Source organism: Rhea americana, unplaced genomic scaffold (assembly GCF_003343005.1).
Source record: "Rhea americana isolate MKP2758 unplaced genomic scaffold, rheAme1 scaffold_275, whole genome shotgun sequence".
In the NCBI taxonomy this organism is placed as follows: Eukaryota; Metazoa; Chordata; class Aves; order Rheiformes; family Rheidae; genus Rhea; species Rhea americana.
The window spans coordinates 460,006-477,438 of record NW_028186396.1 but is presented as its reverse complement, the minus strand read 5'-3'; the positions used below and the strand labels follow the sequence as shown (position 1 = coordinate 477,438).

The following is a 17,433-nucleotide window of genomic DNA, read 5'->3' as shown; positions in this document are numbered from 1 at the left end:
ATGTGCAAATAAAGAGCATCTTCTGTACAACAAATCCTTTGTTTCTAATATCTCAATTCAACTTGTAACCTTTTGAAAAAGGTTGCATAAAAAAGTGACAAGTGCAAAAGTGTGCAAGCATATTCCTAACGACTCTGGAAGGGACTGGAAAGCAAAGCAATGATAATCTAGCTTGCTGTTAGCTTGGCAGAGGGTGAGGTAGGCCGAAGGTCTCCTTGCCAGAAAGTGTGACAGATGCTGGAAAATGTATGAATTTGCATCTTTGTTTTTGCTGCTGCAGAACATGCTGGTTGAAATAGAGCAGAAGGTGGTGGCCTTATCTGAGCTATCTGTGCACAACGAGAACTTACTTATGGAGGGTAAAGCTCATACCAAGGATGAGGCTGAGCAACTGGCAGCGAAGCTCAGGACGCTGAAGGGCAGCCTTCTGGAGCTGCAGAGAGTGCTGCACGACAAACAGATCAACATTCAGGTAAGTGCCTCTTTGCAATTGACTTCGTAGTGGACAAGCATTTGTTGGGGGGGGGGGGTTATGGAAGGTTTTGATAATTCAGAAAAAGAGTTTTACTGTTATAATTTGATCTATTCATATTTAGTTAATAAATGGAATTGCACTCCAAATACTAAGTTACTCARCAAGCTTTAGCGTATTACTTTCAAGGTTAATAGCACCACTTCATGGTAACACTGTCTTCACCTCACTATATTCATTGAAAGTATACAGATGATTAGCTTGGTCTGAATAGACCCTATTTTTGTTCCCAGTCCTCGTAGAYTGATGTGTTCTAGTGCAGGTCCCCGCTTCCACCCAACAAGAGAACAGTACTAAATATGGATTTCCTCACATATGTCAGACACAACCACGGCTAATGGATAACATTTTAAAATATGGCAAATAAGCAGTGGCATCATTAAACTAAACAAAACATTCTATAAACTGAGACACAAATTTGGTCTSAAGGATTCTATTCCAGACAGCATTGCTTTACTTATTGCAACTAGTTAATTTTGTTTAACGGTTGTTTTAGTCATTCTTTAGGCTAAACTAGCATTTGGAGAGCTGAATATACACAAGAAACCCAACCATATAATATGACTGACTAGCTTTGAATTTGTTTGTTCTGCTGTGATTTCCCCCCACCCTCTCTTTTTTTTTTTTTAACCTCTTCTCTGGGCTTTGCTGTGCAAATTAAACATGATAAGCTTCCAAGGCTCCTAGCCTGTAATGCAGATTAAAGTCTACAGAGAGGTTAGCATGAAAAGTCACTTAGCATGCTAAGAACTATTTTTAGTCCARTGTTAATAGTAAAACATAACATAGCTTCACCAAAAGAATAAGAAAATTCCTAGGTATTTATAACTGTGCAGCTAAGTAAGTATCCAGTGTGTTTAATATTTTGATCCAAGAATAATATCATGTTTGGGAAGGAAAGAAGATGTTTGTCTCAGTTTATGTTAAATATTATTCTTGCATATTAAACCTCATAATTAGGCAAATGAAAAGTATTATCAGAAACATGCAGGCATATAACACTTTATTGGGATATATTACTTGCAAAGTGCAAAAGCATGACAGACTTACTGYATTCTGCATTTTAAAATATGATGGTGCGATCTAATTTGCTGAAACTTTTATAATAGATTGTGGGATGCATTTCTAATATCTAAAATAACAACAATGTAGAGTATGACTTGCTTAAGATACTACATGCATGCCAAATTTTAAAATAATTTTAAGTGTACACCTCTAMAAATTGCAGACAGTTTTTGAACTTCACTTTCAGCTCATGAAAGAAAACAGGTTTAAGCAGTATAACATTGGCATTTTCAAATCAGAAATTCAAAGTGATCCTATTCCAAGTAGCTAAAAATTCTAATATAACTTCTCYCTTCCTGAATTCATATCTCTTGTATAATAATATTTTTCCAAATAATCAATCATAAAGTATTTCTTACAGATTGATGCCCAGAGCAATAAATGGCCTAAAATATACTCWAGGAACATTAACCTCTGCCATTATTAACTCTGAGAAACAGGAAATGCTAAAAGCACTTTTTGCTCATAAAGTAAGAGACTTAGACTTTACTTCTCTTGAGATGTACTGGTAACCTTGTAATTGCCCARAGGCACAGAGCAACCTGCGCCCAGGAAAAGAAGGATCCTCCCAGGTAAAGACCCTGCTATATTTTCCTTCAAGCAGTATTTCAGCAGATCTGTTATCCCCATGGCACAAGGCTTTTTTAGGAGTCAGTGGTAGATTCTGTGCCTCCCAAACAGCAACTTCAGTTTTCYATCTAACTGCACCTGTCATTAAAGATTCATAAAAGAAATCAGTGAAAATAATGAGCAAGGTATTCAAGATAAGGAGATTTCCAAACTACATTGGTACAAAATGTAGTGTTTTTCAAGTACTTTGAAATATATAAAACATTATCTTGYACATTTATCTTGTAATATCTCTGACTTAGGAATAATAAAAATGACTTCTTATGAAACAAAGAAGTAGAATGGATTTTGCATTAAAAAAGCTAATGTTGTTGCTCTATTTTTATTGAAAAGAAGAACTTCGGTTCCATAGTTGCACTCCCTAGTATAAGTTTTATAAAGTTTAGAGCTCAAGAGATCCGTTTTATCATTGTTTTTCTTCAGCTATTTTCCAATTATTTCCATGTTGCCAGGAAAAAAAAGCTTCAAGCATTTGTTTCCCTGCRTATTTAAAGGGAAATGATTAATTATTAATTAATTAATATGTTCCTTCAGATATTATTGGGAATGAAATGCAAGGGTATTCTTTGGACTTGCATTCTGTGATTTGAGAATGCTAAAATCTAGTTCACAAATAGTTTTGTTTTAAAAAGTATGTGCAATARCATATTTGAAAAACATCATTGCACTCACAAATCCCACAAGCCTTTAATGTTCTTTGGTAGGAACCAAGGGAMTGCAATTTATCTTAGTGACTATAACCCCAATATTCCAGCTTCTAAGCCTTCTTCCCTTTCCCCTTCAAAATATAACTAAAAYCAATCAGCCTATCCAAATGAACTAGAGATCGTTCTCTAGTAGGATCTACAGGTTGAATGATTGTTACATATAAAATGAAGTTGATTTTACAACTTTWAAAAGTTGTATTTTTTCTCTTTTTTTACTAGAAATTAAAATTGTAGATCCTTTTTTATCCTCACATTAGATCCACCGTTAATAATRCAAATATTCCAGATTCTTTGTAAGTTTCTTAAAAAATTAGTATGAGATATAAGCAAGAATGTGGTATTTTCCAGKAATATTTAATGCCAATATTGTGATCAATTAATAAAAGAAAAGAGAGAAGTTTTCTTTAACCAATCTGAAATSCCATAAATGCCATTGACTCCATAACATATCAGCTTCACTAGAAAGTTGTTCCATGAAGCAAAGTATCTGCACAGACCTCATCCAGAGTGGAACCAAGCTGTCTCAYAGAGCAAGAGCTAATCATTCCTCTGGCTCCGGAAAAGTGCTTAGYTGGTTTTGGTCCTCCTACAGTTTATACCCTTTAACACTAATCAGTCCTTTCAACTCCAGTCCAAAGACCAGCCGGGACGTGGAGCGCCTTTCCCCTCCTGAGAGTCTGCATGGAGTCAGAGCTGCTGGGCAGTCTGACTGGGCTCACAACGAGAGCTGGGTCAAGGGTAATACATGAATCCTGCAAATAATGAAGTACGTATAAAAAATGGGAGAGGAATTAAGCCCCAGCTTTAGTTCTTGAAGCTTTAGAAAAGCAAGTGCAAGCSTTATGGTGATTGTGTGCCTGCAAGTAGCACTAAATAGGTATGTAGATCTAAGTAGCCACAACTACCACTCTGTGCCTAACACTGGGCCTAGTATGTTAAAAATGCCTACATTCAAATGTGTTTGTCACTAAAATAATTTAAATGTACGAAGAACTTGGATTTCAGAAGTCAAGGAGTAGATAGAGAAGTTTTTGTAACTACTAAGCCRTTTATTCTTTTTTTTGTTTACTTATACAGAACACTAATCAGTCATATTGGAAAAGCATAATACCTGAAATAGGAAGCAAAGAGACTGTTGCTTCTGCTGCTCTAGTATAGCACYGTATTTATGTCTCTTGTCTTTTTGCTTGTATCATATAATCTGCTGTTTATTAGCTCTTTCTTTTCCTGCCAACCACAGAGTCAGGTACTTACTGATAAATAAGGTTTGATGAGAATAACAAGCAGCATGCTTTCGTTTCTAGTTAGACAAAAGCTCTAGTTAGACAAAAGCCTGGAAGAAATGATCCATTGATTCCCTGCACTGCCAGATAGCACTGCACTCTTCATTACAGAGCAATGCTGGTTTTTGGAGGGGCAGAGCAGTCTTCAAGAATTCATTAGTCTGTGGTCTCTCTGATTTTGCTAAGTGTGGTGCTCTATGTGTGCCTATTTTTATATTTTAAGAATGTTTCTTGCTAGCAACAAAAGACCAGTAAAGATTAGTAACCTTAAGACATAGCTGACTTCAGAATTTGTGTGAGCCAGCAGCTTAAGAGATGGAAAACTATGCTACACATGATTTTCAATAGAAGAGCTATGCCTGCCAACTTTCTTGCAATATATGGAATTTTATAAAATGATGGTCTTTATTTCTTTCTCTTAAAGCAGGGATCTTTACAAGAGAAGGAGGAGAGTGATCTGGACTTGATTTCCTCACAAAGTCCCAGTGTCCAAGAATGGCTGGCACAAGCAAGAACAACTCGTTCACAGCAGCAGCAGAGCAGTCTGCAGCAACAGAAAGTTGGTGTTTTCTTCTTCTCTTATCCTTAGAACACGTTTAACACAGTAGCTGAGACATTCTTATTAATATTTCCACTGAAGTCTTCAGCTCCTTACTCAGTGCCCTAATAATGAACTTCAGCTCCCTGTTTTGAGTCTGTGACAGCCAAGTAGACTAGACTTCCTGGATGACCGTGGCTGAGCCACTTGACCACTTTGTATTACTGTTCCCCATCAGTAAAATTAAACTGAATCATCTTTCAAAGTAGGAGGTGTAAGGAGACGATCTTTACTTTTGAACAAATACTGTCAATATTGTCTTTAAAGAAGCAAAAGATATGCACATTACAAGGCATATTATGTTSCACAACACAGTGACATTATCACTGGTTCTATAAAATGCACCGCATTAGTCCAACAATTCACCTCAGTTTATGTACCCTACCTTTCTGTATGCCTAGGTGGAGACTTGCACTGCTTTTAGTGTTCAAGTAAGCCATATCAGAAATAGCTCAGCTATCTGACTGTTATGCAGTCCAAGGTACCTTCTTCCAAGGTAAAAACAGTCTGTCTGAGGTTTGTTTTGTTTTTTTTTGTAACTTTCTGTGTTAGGAGCTGGAACAAGAGCTAGAAGAGCAGAAGAATCTGCTTCGATCAGTAGCAAGCCGTGGAGAAGAAATTCTAACGCAGCAAGGTGCTCCAGAACTATGTCTAAGGTGTGCTTAGAGGTGTTTTTCTGTGAAGTAAATTTCTACAACAATATGCTTTGTCACTCCGGTGTTTACATCCCTCTTTCACATGCAAGCCTCTAATCTTTATTTCTTCTATTTTGTACAGCATCTGATGTACTGGAGTCGTGGTTCATAGCTAAGGGTTCCCATAATATAGTAACACAAACAACAGTTTGCACTAATAGATCATCTTCAGGCCTTAGAAATTCTTTTTATTCTTGTCATCAAACATCATACTGAAATTACAAATTAGTAGAATTCATTAGACAAGCAGTGGATCAGTTACTATAGCTTTATAATCCAGCATTGATATGTGAATCATAGATGATCACTATCTAAAATATTATAGACTGCTCTTGCAATCAGATCTTCCCAGCTGAGATGTTCATTGCATAATTTTCCTACAGTTAGTGAATATTTTTATTTTTGGAGCTAAGAGTTCTGAATTTCATCTCTGGCCTAGAATTTCTTGCACTCTTGCCTGTTTGGGGAAAGTAGATGGCTTGAAAAACCTCAGATCTGACTGGGAGAGAGTTGTGCSTTAGAGAATGCACAAAAAAATAGCTGCATACTGCCTATGCAGGCCTTGAGAAAGTGGCAAGGRTGAAGTCTAGGGAGGAGGGACCATGGTGAACAGCTTGAGAAGCAAGAAGCCCTCAACCCTTCTGTTAAAATACTTTCTTGACGTATCTTAGTAGTAGTRAGCATCTCAGTGCACATCTGTTACATTGTAGAAACAAAAAATCAAACAGAAAATGCTGTACTTAATTCACTGTTTACCAAAGGTATGCTTCGGTCATATGCTTGACCTGCATTAAAATATCAGAATATGTCTGAGAGGGCAGGGGAGAGGTAAGATAAAATAWTTTTTTATATCAAACTTTGAAGTAAAACTTGTTTAAAGTTTATGTTTCAATGTAGTAAAAATTGTATATGTTTACAATTCTAAGTTAGTCTGGGCATTTGCAACTCTAAACAGTTACTTGCAAGGTACATTTCGTCTCATCAGCCAAATACTTGGTCCTGTTACAAACCAGCTCTTGTCTTAGTACCTGAAAAAAATAAGTAAAAGTTTTAAGAAGTAGTATTTAGTTTAAATATTAGAATTTCCTAACTGAAAGAGGAAAGAAGTGTCTTATACTGTTGTAACTTTTGTATTTGTTAAACCTTTATGCATTTTTTTCATTACAGTGAGAAGCCTGATACACTCTCTGAGGAATTAGGCTTGGAAGGTGAGAAACCATCAGCTGAAGAACAGATGAAGATGAAGTGGGAAAGCCTGAATCAGGAATTCAATGCCAAGCAGAGACTGCTCCAGAGAGCTTTGGAACAAGAACAGCTGGTAGCTATTTTTAATTTATCTGTGCGTTTTCTCTGTGAAAGCAGTTGTCACAACACAAGGCATGGTATGTTTATAACAAGTGCATTAAGTTAATGTGGTTAATACAGAGATTATGGAATAATTTATTTTTGTGACATCTTTATAAAATAGTAAGTATTGGCACTATTGCTCTTTTTCAAAGCCATTTGAATTGCACACTTCCATTCATGTGAGTAAACTGCAAAGGAAAAAAAAAAGTCTTGGACAAAAGTTTCAATTGCATCTACTCCAGGATAATTCTGTAACAAATTGTGGCTCTGAAAGTGACCAGTACTCTGGTGACAATCTGGTTGTTAAATGCCCGTAAATCTGGCATTCTGAGTCTAAGCTTATTCATTAAATTCTTGGTCTTCGTGAGTATGTGGCAAAGATCCGAGTGATCTCAGCCTCAGAGTTTTTACTGAAAGAAACAGAGATTACTCAGCTAAATCGGAGACAGTCCAATATCTATATTTAAATATGTCCTCTATTTTATGTTTATTAGACCCAGGCCCACTATTCTTTCCAAAATGCTGTTTTGAAAGCATCTTCCAAATACCTAATTATCTTGTATTCGTTCAGGAGTAATTAATTATTTTGGTAAAACAAGCCATTGCTAATTCTTGCCACAGGTATTTATTCTGCACTTGTGGTGAACCTCCTGTCATGTAATCTTTTGTACAAGATGAGTACAGAACAGTTGTGGGAGGACCATGAGCATTATTTGACATTATCCTCAGTTGGTAGTAAAATCTGCATGGCTGAATGTTGTGTTCTATTTATGGTAGAAACACTCTTAACTTCCTTCTCAGCAGCTTTATAACAGACCAAGCAGATTGATGTCTGGAGTACCTTTGTATAAAGAAGAACAGGACCAGGATAAATCGTTAGTTTCGCCTGTATTGATTGAATTGAATCAGGCCTTTGAAGATGTGTCGTCTGAGGTAATATTTCATTTGTCTTTATACTTGTCTTTCAGCAAAATATTTACAATATCCATTTCCAATGAAAACTCCCTTATCTCCCACCTGGAAATCTAGTCTTTTCCCAAATATTAGATGTTGGAGAGAGTAAATTGTACATCTACYCTGAAACTCTTTTGCTTCTTTTTGCCCAGGCTGGACGTGCAGAGAAGGAGAGCCTGCATCTAGAACAGAAATTGTATGATGGTGTCTCAGCCACCTCTTTGTGGCTAGATGGTGTAGAAGAACATGTGTTTGTTGCCACAACTCTGCTGCCAGAGGAAACCGAAACGTACCTCTGCAAGCAAGAAGTAAGGAATTCATGAATAGAATATTCTTAAAACTGCCAATAAGGCTGCATTTTACATATTACTTCAGCAAGAAAATTTTAGAATCTTCTGTAAGTGACCTGTCACAGTCATAATTTCTACATAATTGCTGCATCCTGCCATTGGTAGGAGTAACTTTGTTGCCTGCATAGAAAACATTTCAGGAAGCACTATCTGTCCCAATTTTGCCTAATCAGAAGAGAATTAAGCACAGTATCTGGAAGACTCTTCTGCTTAATTTCTTTGCTTAGTGTTAACAGACATCACCCTGTTGAAATTGGAATAAAGTAAAGAACAGGGAGGAAGACTCTGGGGTGTTGAAACAGTACAGATTCATCAACATGAAATGGAATTGAGAGAGATGTAAAAGCTTCTTCAGGCAGCAGTTGGCATAAAGGCAGCTACATACATTTATGTTCCAGAAGCCCATACTCAGAATGAAAGATCATTTACATGGCATTCAACATTTGTTTTCTTCAGGGCAACTGTTTTTTACTGTTGTCAAAAATACTGTAGTTGCATAAGTTTATCTAATGTGAGTAGATTAGCAATGTAAAAAAGTCAGTACCTCACTGCCAAATGGCTAATTGTTATGACAGTATGTTTGCTTGCTTTCTAGAATGTCTAACTGAAACTTTGTTTTGCTTTCCACAAAATCAGTCTCTTGCCAAAGAAATCAAAGAGATAACAGAAGAAATGGATAAGAATAAGAATTTATTTACTCAGACATTTCCTGAGAATGGTGATAATAGGGATGTTATAGAAGACACTTTGGATTGTCTTCTGAGAAGACTGACCTTACTGGAGTCAGTAGTAAACCAGAGATGCCATCAGATGAAAGAAAGGCTCCAGCAAATAATTACTTTCAAGGTATGATGCCCATTTGAAGGAATTAACAGGGGTGCATGTCAAATGGGGATATGAAGAATGTGACTCTGACAGCAATGGCAATCTGACAATAGATAATTTTCAGATAGTCCTTACTGAAAATAAAACTCCTTAAGCTATCCAGAACCTGACATCCCAATCATTGTCCAAAATCTAAACTCACCATTAGAAGCCTTGTGCAACTCTTACAATTGTTATAGAAGGGATCATCTGTTCGTATCTTTTTCCCTATTAGCATTACAATAACTGGAAGTTGTTGCCTACTGTTCTCAAAGGAGAAAAATGCAATTTTAGAGTTTGTCTTATAAATTCTATAAATAATACAATATGCTATTTTCATTAGCTTAGATACATTAGAAAACACCTTTCTGATCATCTTTAAGCCACCTCATTATTCTGTAACGTGTTGTATCTCAAGCAATCAATATTGAGCAAAGGGGGGAAAAAGGGAGAGAAACTGAAAAATGTTTAGGAATCTTTTGAAATAATATTCAGAAATGTTTTCAGATCTCAGATGGTCTCTACCTTGTCTCCTTTTCTTAGCCTCCGATTAGAGTGTGATTTTGCTTTAGTGAGTAAACATGCCTTTCAGCAAAAAAATGCAAAATAAGCTCTTGACATCTTTAGATTAGGATCATAATTTCAACAGGCTGTCACTATAGGATTTCTTTCCAAACTCCAAATCTTTCCCTGTGCAATAGAGAGGTAGTATCAAGAAAAGGCCTTTCTTTACTGAAGAAAAGAGATGAGTTTATTAGAATTTTGTGCTAATTCATACGATTATTATACCGGAGACATTTAGTATTTAAAAAGGATTATTATAYCAGACACATGTAGTATTTAAAAGAATTTCTACTTGCAAAAAAATCAATAACTCACCCTTTTATAATATTGAAAGCCTTAGAAAAATATATTGATTATTTTCTCTTTTACCAGTATTAGGAGCTGGGTTGGGATGAATATATGAAAAAGAAAAATTAATTGATGGTAACACTGTAAAACTATGTCCCATCTGAAAAGTTACTCCAAAATTTATAATGTGTAGTTACCTTTATAATGTCCAGAACCCTTGTCTACTTCTTTATTGCTCAAGTTCTAAAGAAAAAACTCTTTTCTTAGAAACTTAAACCTAGCCTGCTTACCAGTGTATGTGACTGAATACACTACACCATTAGAAGATATTTTTGTAAATGAAAATAACCAATCTTTGCTATCTAATTGGAAAGCAAAAGCAGAAGTGTCTTCACAGGTTGTGTTTTGAATAGGAATTGCTTAGGTTTTTTGTTCGTATGTATCCAGTTATGGAGTTTCAGTAGTGTTTCATGTTTTGCATTGGATAATTATGATGCATTCAGTTTGAATAGACTTTGTCCTTAACGCTGACCGGTCCCATGTTTATTACATAGCAGTAGTACTTTAATACTTTAAAATTTTTGAAATATAAAGTATTTTTCAGTTGTTGTGTGCTGTAATTGATTATAATTTTTTGCTGTTGTCTTCTATAGAATGATCTGAAGCTCCTGTTTACATCACTAGGTGRTAACAAATATTTAGTTCTACAGAAAATGGCAGAAGCAGTTGAGAGACCAGAAATGGAACAAATTCAGGTATTACCAAATGTCTATTATTTGACAACATTTAAGGTTCTAAATGACAGTTGTTTTGTATGGAAGACTACATGACTTCCATGAATTATGTGAAAACCTGCATCCACTTACAAATACCAACCCATATGTTCAAGTCACAGCTTTCCATATACAAAAGGAGATTTACAAATTCTTTCTCCTTGCAGGAATATTGGCCCCATCCTAGTCCCATAAACAACCAAGAGAAAAGCTATTTTGCTGTCATGTTTTCTGCTGTCATGGTTGTTTTCCTGATGCTCAGATAAACAGTAATGTGTGCTAATACAAAAAAATGCTTTAAGAAGATGATAAAACAACTGATAGTCCTTTGGTGCCTGTAGTATAATGAGTGGCACAGAACTACACAGCAAAGTTTTGTATAAACCAAAAACTAAAGCAGCTTGTGACAAAATATGTGACATTGTCTTTAAAAACAATCAAGGACCCTCAACTTTGAGTTAATATTTTTTTCTGTATTTCTTCAAAGTTATTCACTAAGTATCAAATTCATTGAGATCCAAATCCATAAGACAAGAGGGACTGATGAAAACTTCAGACATTAAAAAAAATGATATAATTTTTGGCAGCTATAGCATGAAACCTTCAAGCTAAATGATATAATTTGCTGATACAGGTCATACTGCAGGCAGAAGAAGGTTTGAAGGAACTAGATGCTGGAATCAATGAATTAAAGAAGCAAGCAGACAAGCTACAAATTGACCAACCTTCTATGCAAGAGCTATCTAAGCTCCAGGTAGGGCTCATGCATTCCATTCTGGACCTATCTAGTGATATCAAAAGTATTAGTATGCACTTTGTCCTTTCTTCCTTATAGCCTTCTGCTTTTGTCACTGCGTGATTATCTTCAGATTTCCTCTTCCCCCTGATTTTAGGTTTTAGAGAAGTCTTTCCTCTGTTATTTTGACAGTTGTGCTTCTCACAATTGTGTATTTAAATTGGGGAGAGCAAGCTTCAGTCTGAGAGTGGGTATTTTGCTGTAGTGCTCTCTTTTCTGGATGACCTTACAGATATTTTGTGTTATTACTTTCTGGATGTTGCTCTTATCTTGATCAAAAGTATGGGCCTATCCTCATAGTCAAACACATGTTCTGAGAATAAAATTCTCAAAACCAAGGCAAGAGGGAAAATAATTCTGTTCAAGYTGAGAAAAGCTTCTCTGTTGTTCTCACTTTTGTGGTTGAGGTATATAGGATGAAGAAGAGCACACAGGAACTGAAGAAGTTCTTCCAGTTGGCTTGCTGTGTAAATTAACAGTAAGGACACTCAGTAAAATATACATATACAGAATAAAGAAATCTTTTCTGTATAAAGTATATTGTTTTTGGACTGATTTGGTTTTTACTGTAGGTCATGTGTATCTTACTTGCTAATGATAAGGTGCAGATCTCTTCCTGTGCTTAGGCTGGACTGATGAAGACAAARTTGGTTTTGAGATGCTGTCGTCTGTAGCCATGTTGAAGTTAGTCCAACTCCTCTGCATTATAAGAAGCAAAATGTAAATTACATCTACAGTGTGCAGTAGCCACTGGAAGTACTTGTGTTACTGGCTATCTTTCTGTTCTTTYGGTTTGTCCCTTCCCTATGAAATGCATACTGATGCTAATTCTGTACTGGTATAGGATGAGATCTACCTAAGGGGAGGTCTAGTCTGTTTTTTGGTGACTCAAGTCCTGTCACTTTGTTCCTTTGCTACATAAAGCAAACCTTTGGGATTCTGCTAACTTTGTTCCTGAACAAAGACACTAGAAGGTGCTGCTTATTTTTTCTCTCTTTCGATGCTGAGTTGTTAATTTATCAATGAAGTCAGAATATCTGCAGTCTTTCTGAGCTGGGATTTCAAGTTATTTTGCAAGCATTCGTAAGGAAACACAGCGGCAACAAGTTGGCATCTAGGCAGACACGTGAGGTATGAGATAAGGATGATCATTGCTGATTTTTGCCCCAAAGGATATGTATGATGAATTGATGATGATCATTGGATCCAGACGAAGTGACTTGAACCAGAATCTGGCTCTTAGGGGACAATACGAGCGGGCTTTGCAGGACCTGGCTGACTTGGTAGAAACAGGCCAAGAAAAAATGGCTGGAGACCAGAAAATGATTGTTGCTTCTAAGGAAGAGGTCCATTTGCTACTTGACAAACATAAGGTAAGAATCTGTAATGTATATCAAGATTATTAATGACTGTAAACTTGCACACAGTAAATTTCTGACTTTTCATTGCTGAAGGTTCAGGAGCTTTTCTGAATGGCTGGTCAGTGCTCAATCAAGATATATTAAAAATTACTGTAGTTTAAACTAGAGTCAATGAACAGTTCTGATTGAAATGCTTTCAAATGCTATGTTGCAGGTGAACTCCAGGTAGGATCATATTCCTCATTCTAATAATAAGTCTCTTGTTCTTGTGCTGCCATTCCACAGAGCAGTTTGATCCACATCAAYATTATTTTCCAATGGCAATTTAATTTTTCAAATAACAGCCAAAGTATATAATAAGAYTTTGCCACATCTTATTATTAGGAGGAGTTTTTTGGTGGTGTTTATCTGATTTAAGCCATTTTGTTTCTGGAGTGCAATTTAGGATCTAGTTTTTATGTAAAGGACACACTGTTTTTCTTCGGTGCTGGATTTTTTGAAGTATTAATGGAGGGAAGGGTTTATCTAATTCCACGTCTGCAGATACTTGCTTGATTGTACTGCTATTATCTCAAAATGCTGTTTAGTGTAAGAAACTAAGTATTGTACGTTATCTTTTCTTTTGWCTCCTCCCTTTCACCCCCAAAAACTTCTCAGGAGTATTTTCAGGGGCTGGAGTCTCACATGATCCTGACAGAAACACTCTTCAGAAAGATGAGGAGCTTTGCCTTCTTGAGAGAAACTCAGTCACATTCAGAGCTAATGGCACAAGCTTCAACTGTATTAAAGCAGGCCCATAAACGAGGTGTGGAGCTGGAATACATTCTAGAGGTGAGAATTCCTGTGTTCTTTTCTATACTGCCACTGTGATGAACCACCAGTATATACTATATTCCCTGTGCCTGGACCAAACTGATGGACTTTTGTCACACCCAGTAGAGACCAATGGGCTACATGTAATCTTTACTACTTATATATTGGGCACTTTAGATGATACAAATTGTGTTTGTGTAAACCTAAAAGAGTTGCTTAGCTTTAGCTGGCAAGGAGAACATGATAGCTTTACCTAGTCATAAGCCAGCTCTATATTCTCACCAAAAGTTGAGCTTAACACAGAGTTGATGTCTTGTTATCAGTTCAGTAACAGTTTGTACTGTTATTTCTGTACCTTCACAATAGTGCACCTGCAGAATTTGAGGTAAAGAAAACAAGTAATACATTTAAAATTTATTCAGGAATAAAAAATCTAGATATCAAAACCAATATTCACCATATTCATGCATAACTTTTGCTTGCAGACTTGGACATGCCTAGATGAGGATTATCAGGAACTTACTAGACAGCTGGAGTTTATTGAAGATAGCATTCCCACTGTTGGTTTGGTGGAAGAGACTGAGGACAGGCTTACAGACCGGATTACACTTTTTCAGGTTGGTGCTTTCTAGTCATTTGTTACAGAAATGTTGTTTGGAAGGGATCTCTGGAGGTCGTCTTGAGGCAGGGCTGTTGCCGTGGGCTGGGTCAGCCATGGCTTTCTAAACCTACAAGGATGAAGATCTCACAGCAGCACTGGGAGCTGTTCCAGTTCTGCACCACGTGCAGAAAAGGATTTCCCTAATGCCCAATCCAAACCTCCCAAGCTGCAACTTGTGGCTACTGTTCTTTTTTTACTGTCTGGCACCACTGAGGAAAGTAGTACCTCCATCATCTTTGTGATTCTCCTTCAAATAGTTGTAGGCACCAGTTAGACTACCCTTAACCTCCTCTTTACCAGACCAAAACAAGCACATCTCCCTCAGCCTCTAGAGCATGTATTTTAGGTCCTTGACCATCTTTGATAGCTCTCCGCTGGATCTTAATCAGTTYTTTGAAATCCCTCTTGAACTGTGTGAGAGGTAGGTGGAGAGCAAAATTGGATGCACTACATGTCGCCTCATCAGAACCAAGTAGATGAGGTAACAACTTAATTCTCCTGTTCACACTCTTCCTAATGTAGCCCAGCATTGCAGTTTGCCTTGTTCGAAATAGCTTGGTTACAGTTAAATACAGGTTAAATACATCACATCCTTTCCAGCAGGGGTGCTGCTGCTCAGCTATTCCCTTCCCAGCCTGTACTGAGACACAAGGTTAATCTGCCCAAGGCGCAGAAACTTGTATTTCTCTGTGTTGAACCTCCTGAGAGATTCTGTAGGCTCAGCTCTCAAGAATAGCCAAGTCTCCATGGACTCAGGGCCTGCCATTTTTTGTGTTAAGTACTGCCCCTACATTAGTGTCATCCCTGGAGTTACTGAGGATGTGCTCTGTGTCATCATCTAGGCCATTAATGAAGATGTTGAACAGTCTAGGCTCCGATATCAGTAATCAGCCCCAGGAGTGTAGCTTGTTACTGTCTGCCAGCTGGACAACAAGTCTTTGATCACTACTCTTTGAAATCAGCAGTGCAGCCAGTTTTCAGCCCACATACCCTATTTATCCAGAACATACTGCCTCAGCTTCCAGAGAAGGATGCTCTTGGGAGAAAGTACCAGAGGCCATATTAATGCCAAAGGCTCATCCACAGATCCAGTAATTTTGTCATAGAAGGCAATTAGGTTAGTGAGTCCYTGCTGACTGATTCTGATTGCCTTCTTGTCCTTTTTGTGCTTGGAGATGGATTCCAAGAAGCTCTTGGATCTGTCCAGGGAACAAGATGAGGCTGAGTAGCCTAAAGTTGCCTGAGTTGTGTTCTTCCTTCTCAACTACCACAAGAACTTGTAGTTTAAATATAGGTTTTTTAACACATACTGGTTTTTGGAATTCTCATTCTTAAAATGTGAATTCTTCCCTGGTGTATTGTATTTGCTTCGTAATAAAACAGGTACTTCAGGGCACTGTTTCAGAAAAACATCTGCCAAATTTCTGTTGCCAGTGTAATGTTCAGTCTCCCATTTTTTTCCCATTCTTTCCCACCCCAAATAGTTTACATATGTGTATGTGTGTGTGTGTATACATACAATATATATATACATACACACACGCACACACGCACACACACACACATATATATATATTGTTTCTTTACCAGAAGGTATTCTCCTCATGGSTATGAGGAGAATTTAAGCAACCTATTGTAAGTAGGTTTTACTTTGGTTTTGTTTAGTGCTAGACATTGTTTGTGTTCATTCTGACTCTAAGTTAGTTTTCCATTTCTGTTTCTCTTGTCAGTTTCATAAATAAGATTACTTGAGTCCAGATTCTCAAACACTGCTACTCTGCTGTGGCATAACTTTTAGTACTTTTTTTTTCTTCCTGAGGCCACATTTAGATTGAAAATCTGTCATAAGTAATTTATAGATACCTTGGAATTTTTTATTTCTCTCTAGMAATTATACATTTATGTTTGTATATATGTTGTATATATATTAAAAAATCCTGTTAAGTTAYTAGAGCTCTATTTACATGAAAGAAAAAATATGTGAAATGAAAGAAGCTTTAGGTACTCAAMGTAGCACTGGTAGCTTCTTATACCTTATCTTCAGAATAATGTACGCAAATCTGTAAAAAGGGAATGCATGTACATTTCATGCCTGAGCTTAGTCAGGTATACAAATAATTTTGAAAACTTGTACTACTTGTGAAATACTAACAGAATTTGGCACGTAAATATGCCCACATGTACAAATTCCTTACCTATCCACAACTCTCACCATTTATGTGAAATCTATCTCTGCTTCAGGTTTGGTTCTTGGGGGTCAAAGAGTTAAGAACTTTTCATTTTTAGCAACTTCTTTGCCTTCTTGCACTATAACAAGTGGCTTTTGCATTCTTGGATTTTGATGGGTGAATTGAACTTCTCTTTTGTAGGTATGCAGAGCTGGAAGATACATCAGTAAAAGGAAAAGAGTTAGATGACCTGACAGCTGGAGATAGGCATTAAAAGGACTGAAATGTGGCCGCTACTAAGAACTCAATGTTGGGCAACTTTAGCTTTCATTACTGTTGGGTTTTCAGCAGGATGGAACTTTAAGATGTGTCCTTTCCATCCATTTCTCTCTGAAGTCCTGTTGCCCCACAGTGATTCCTTAGAAATTGTTCGTTTCCAGTGTTAATTATATATGTTGAGGAGGATTCGTCAGTAGGAGACATAAACAGAAATATATATGAGGGGTTTCATAACAGTGTTTTCAGCAGCTTTTGAGGAGCTATCTCCATGACTGGCCTCAGGGAGTTCTAGGGCTTTAATGGAGGGGGTGGGGGGGCAGAATATGATGTGTGATGGTGACGCAGGATATGCTACAAAATGCAATAAAAGAAAACTGAATATTGAAAAAGCAGGGTTATAGACAGTTGCAGAACTATCTAACTTTCTGTCCCCTCACATTACAGCATTTGAAATCTAACCTGACTGAGTACCAGCCCAAATTATACCAGGTGCTAGATGATGGGAAGAGGCTTCTTTTTTCTGTTAGCTGCTCAGATCTCGAAAGTCAGCTGAACCAGCTAGGAGAACACTGGCTAAATAACACCAACAAGGTGACCAAGGAGCTTCACAGGCTGGAAACGATACTGAAACACTGGACAAGGTAGTGCTAATGTAATGAGCRCAATAAGCTGCTTTGCATGTGCTGTTTAAATTGGGGTTATTCT

General features: G+C 37.1%; 1 protein-coding gene across 1 annotated transcript in view; it reads left to right on the top strand.

The window, feature by feature from the left end:
- SYNE1 (spectrin repeat containing nuclear envelope protein 1) overlaps positions 1–17,433 on the top strand; it is a 313,359-nt gene that overhangs the window by 223,208 nt on the left and 72,718 nt on the right. Inside the window, exons 95-107 of the mRNA XM_085308428.1 lie at positions 281–472; positions 4,642–4,776; positions 5,368–5,471; positions 6,678–6,828; positions 7,659–7,790; positions 7,964–8,119; positions 8,798–9,007; positions 10,531–10,632; positions 11,285–11,404; positions 12,619–12,819; positions 13,465–13,638; positions 14,106–14,237; positions 17,173–17,369. Coding sequence (XP_085164554.1) covers positions 281–472; positions 4,642–4,776; positions 5,368–5,471; positions 6,678–6,828; positions 7,659–7,790; positions 7,964–8,119; positions 8,798–9,007; positions 10,531–10,632; positions 11,285–11,404; positions 12,619–12,819; positions 13,465–13,638; positions 14,106–14,237; positions 17,173–17,369 — 2,006 coding nt within the window. The remainder of the gene's footprint in view (positions 1–280; positions 473–4,641; positions 4,777–5,367; positions 5,472–6,677; positions 6,829–7,658; positions 7,791–7,963; positions 8,120–8,797; positions 9,008–10,530; positions 10,633–11,284; positions 11,405–12,618; positions 12,820–13,464; positions 13,639–14,105; positions 14,238–17,172; positions 17,370–17,433) is intronic.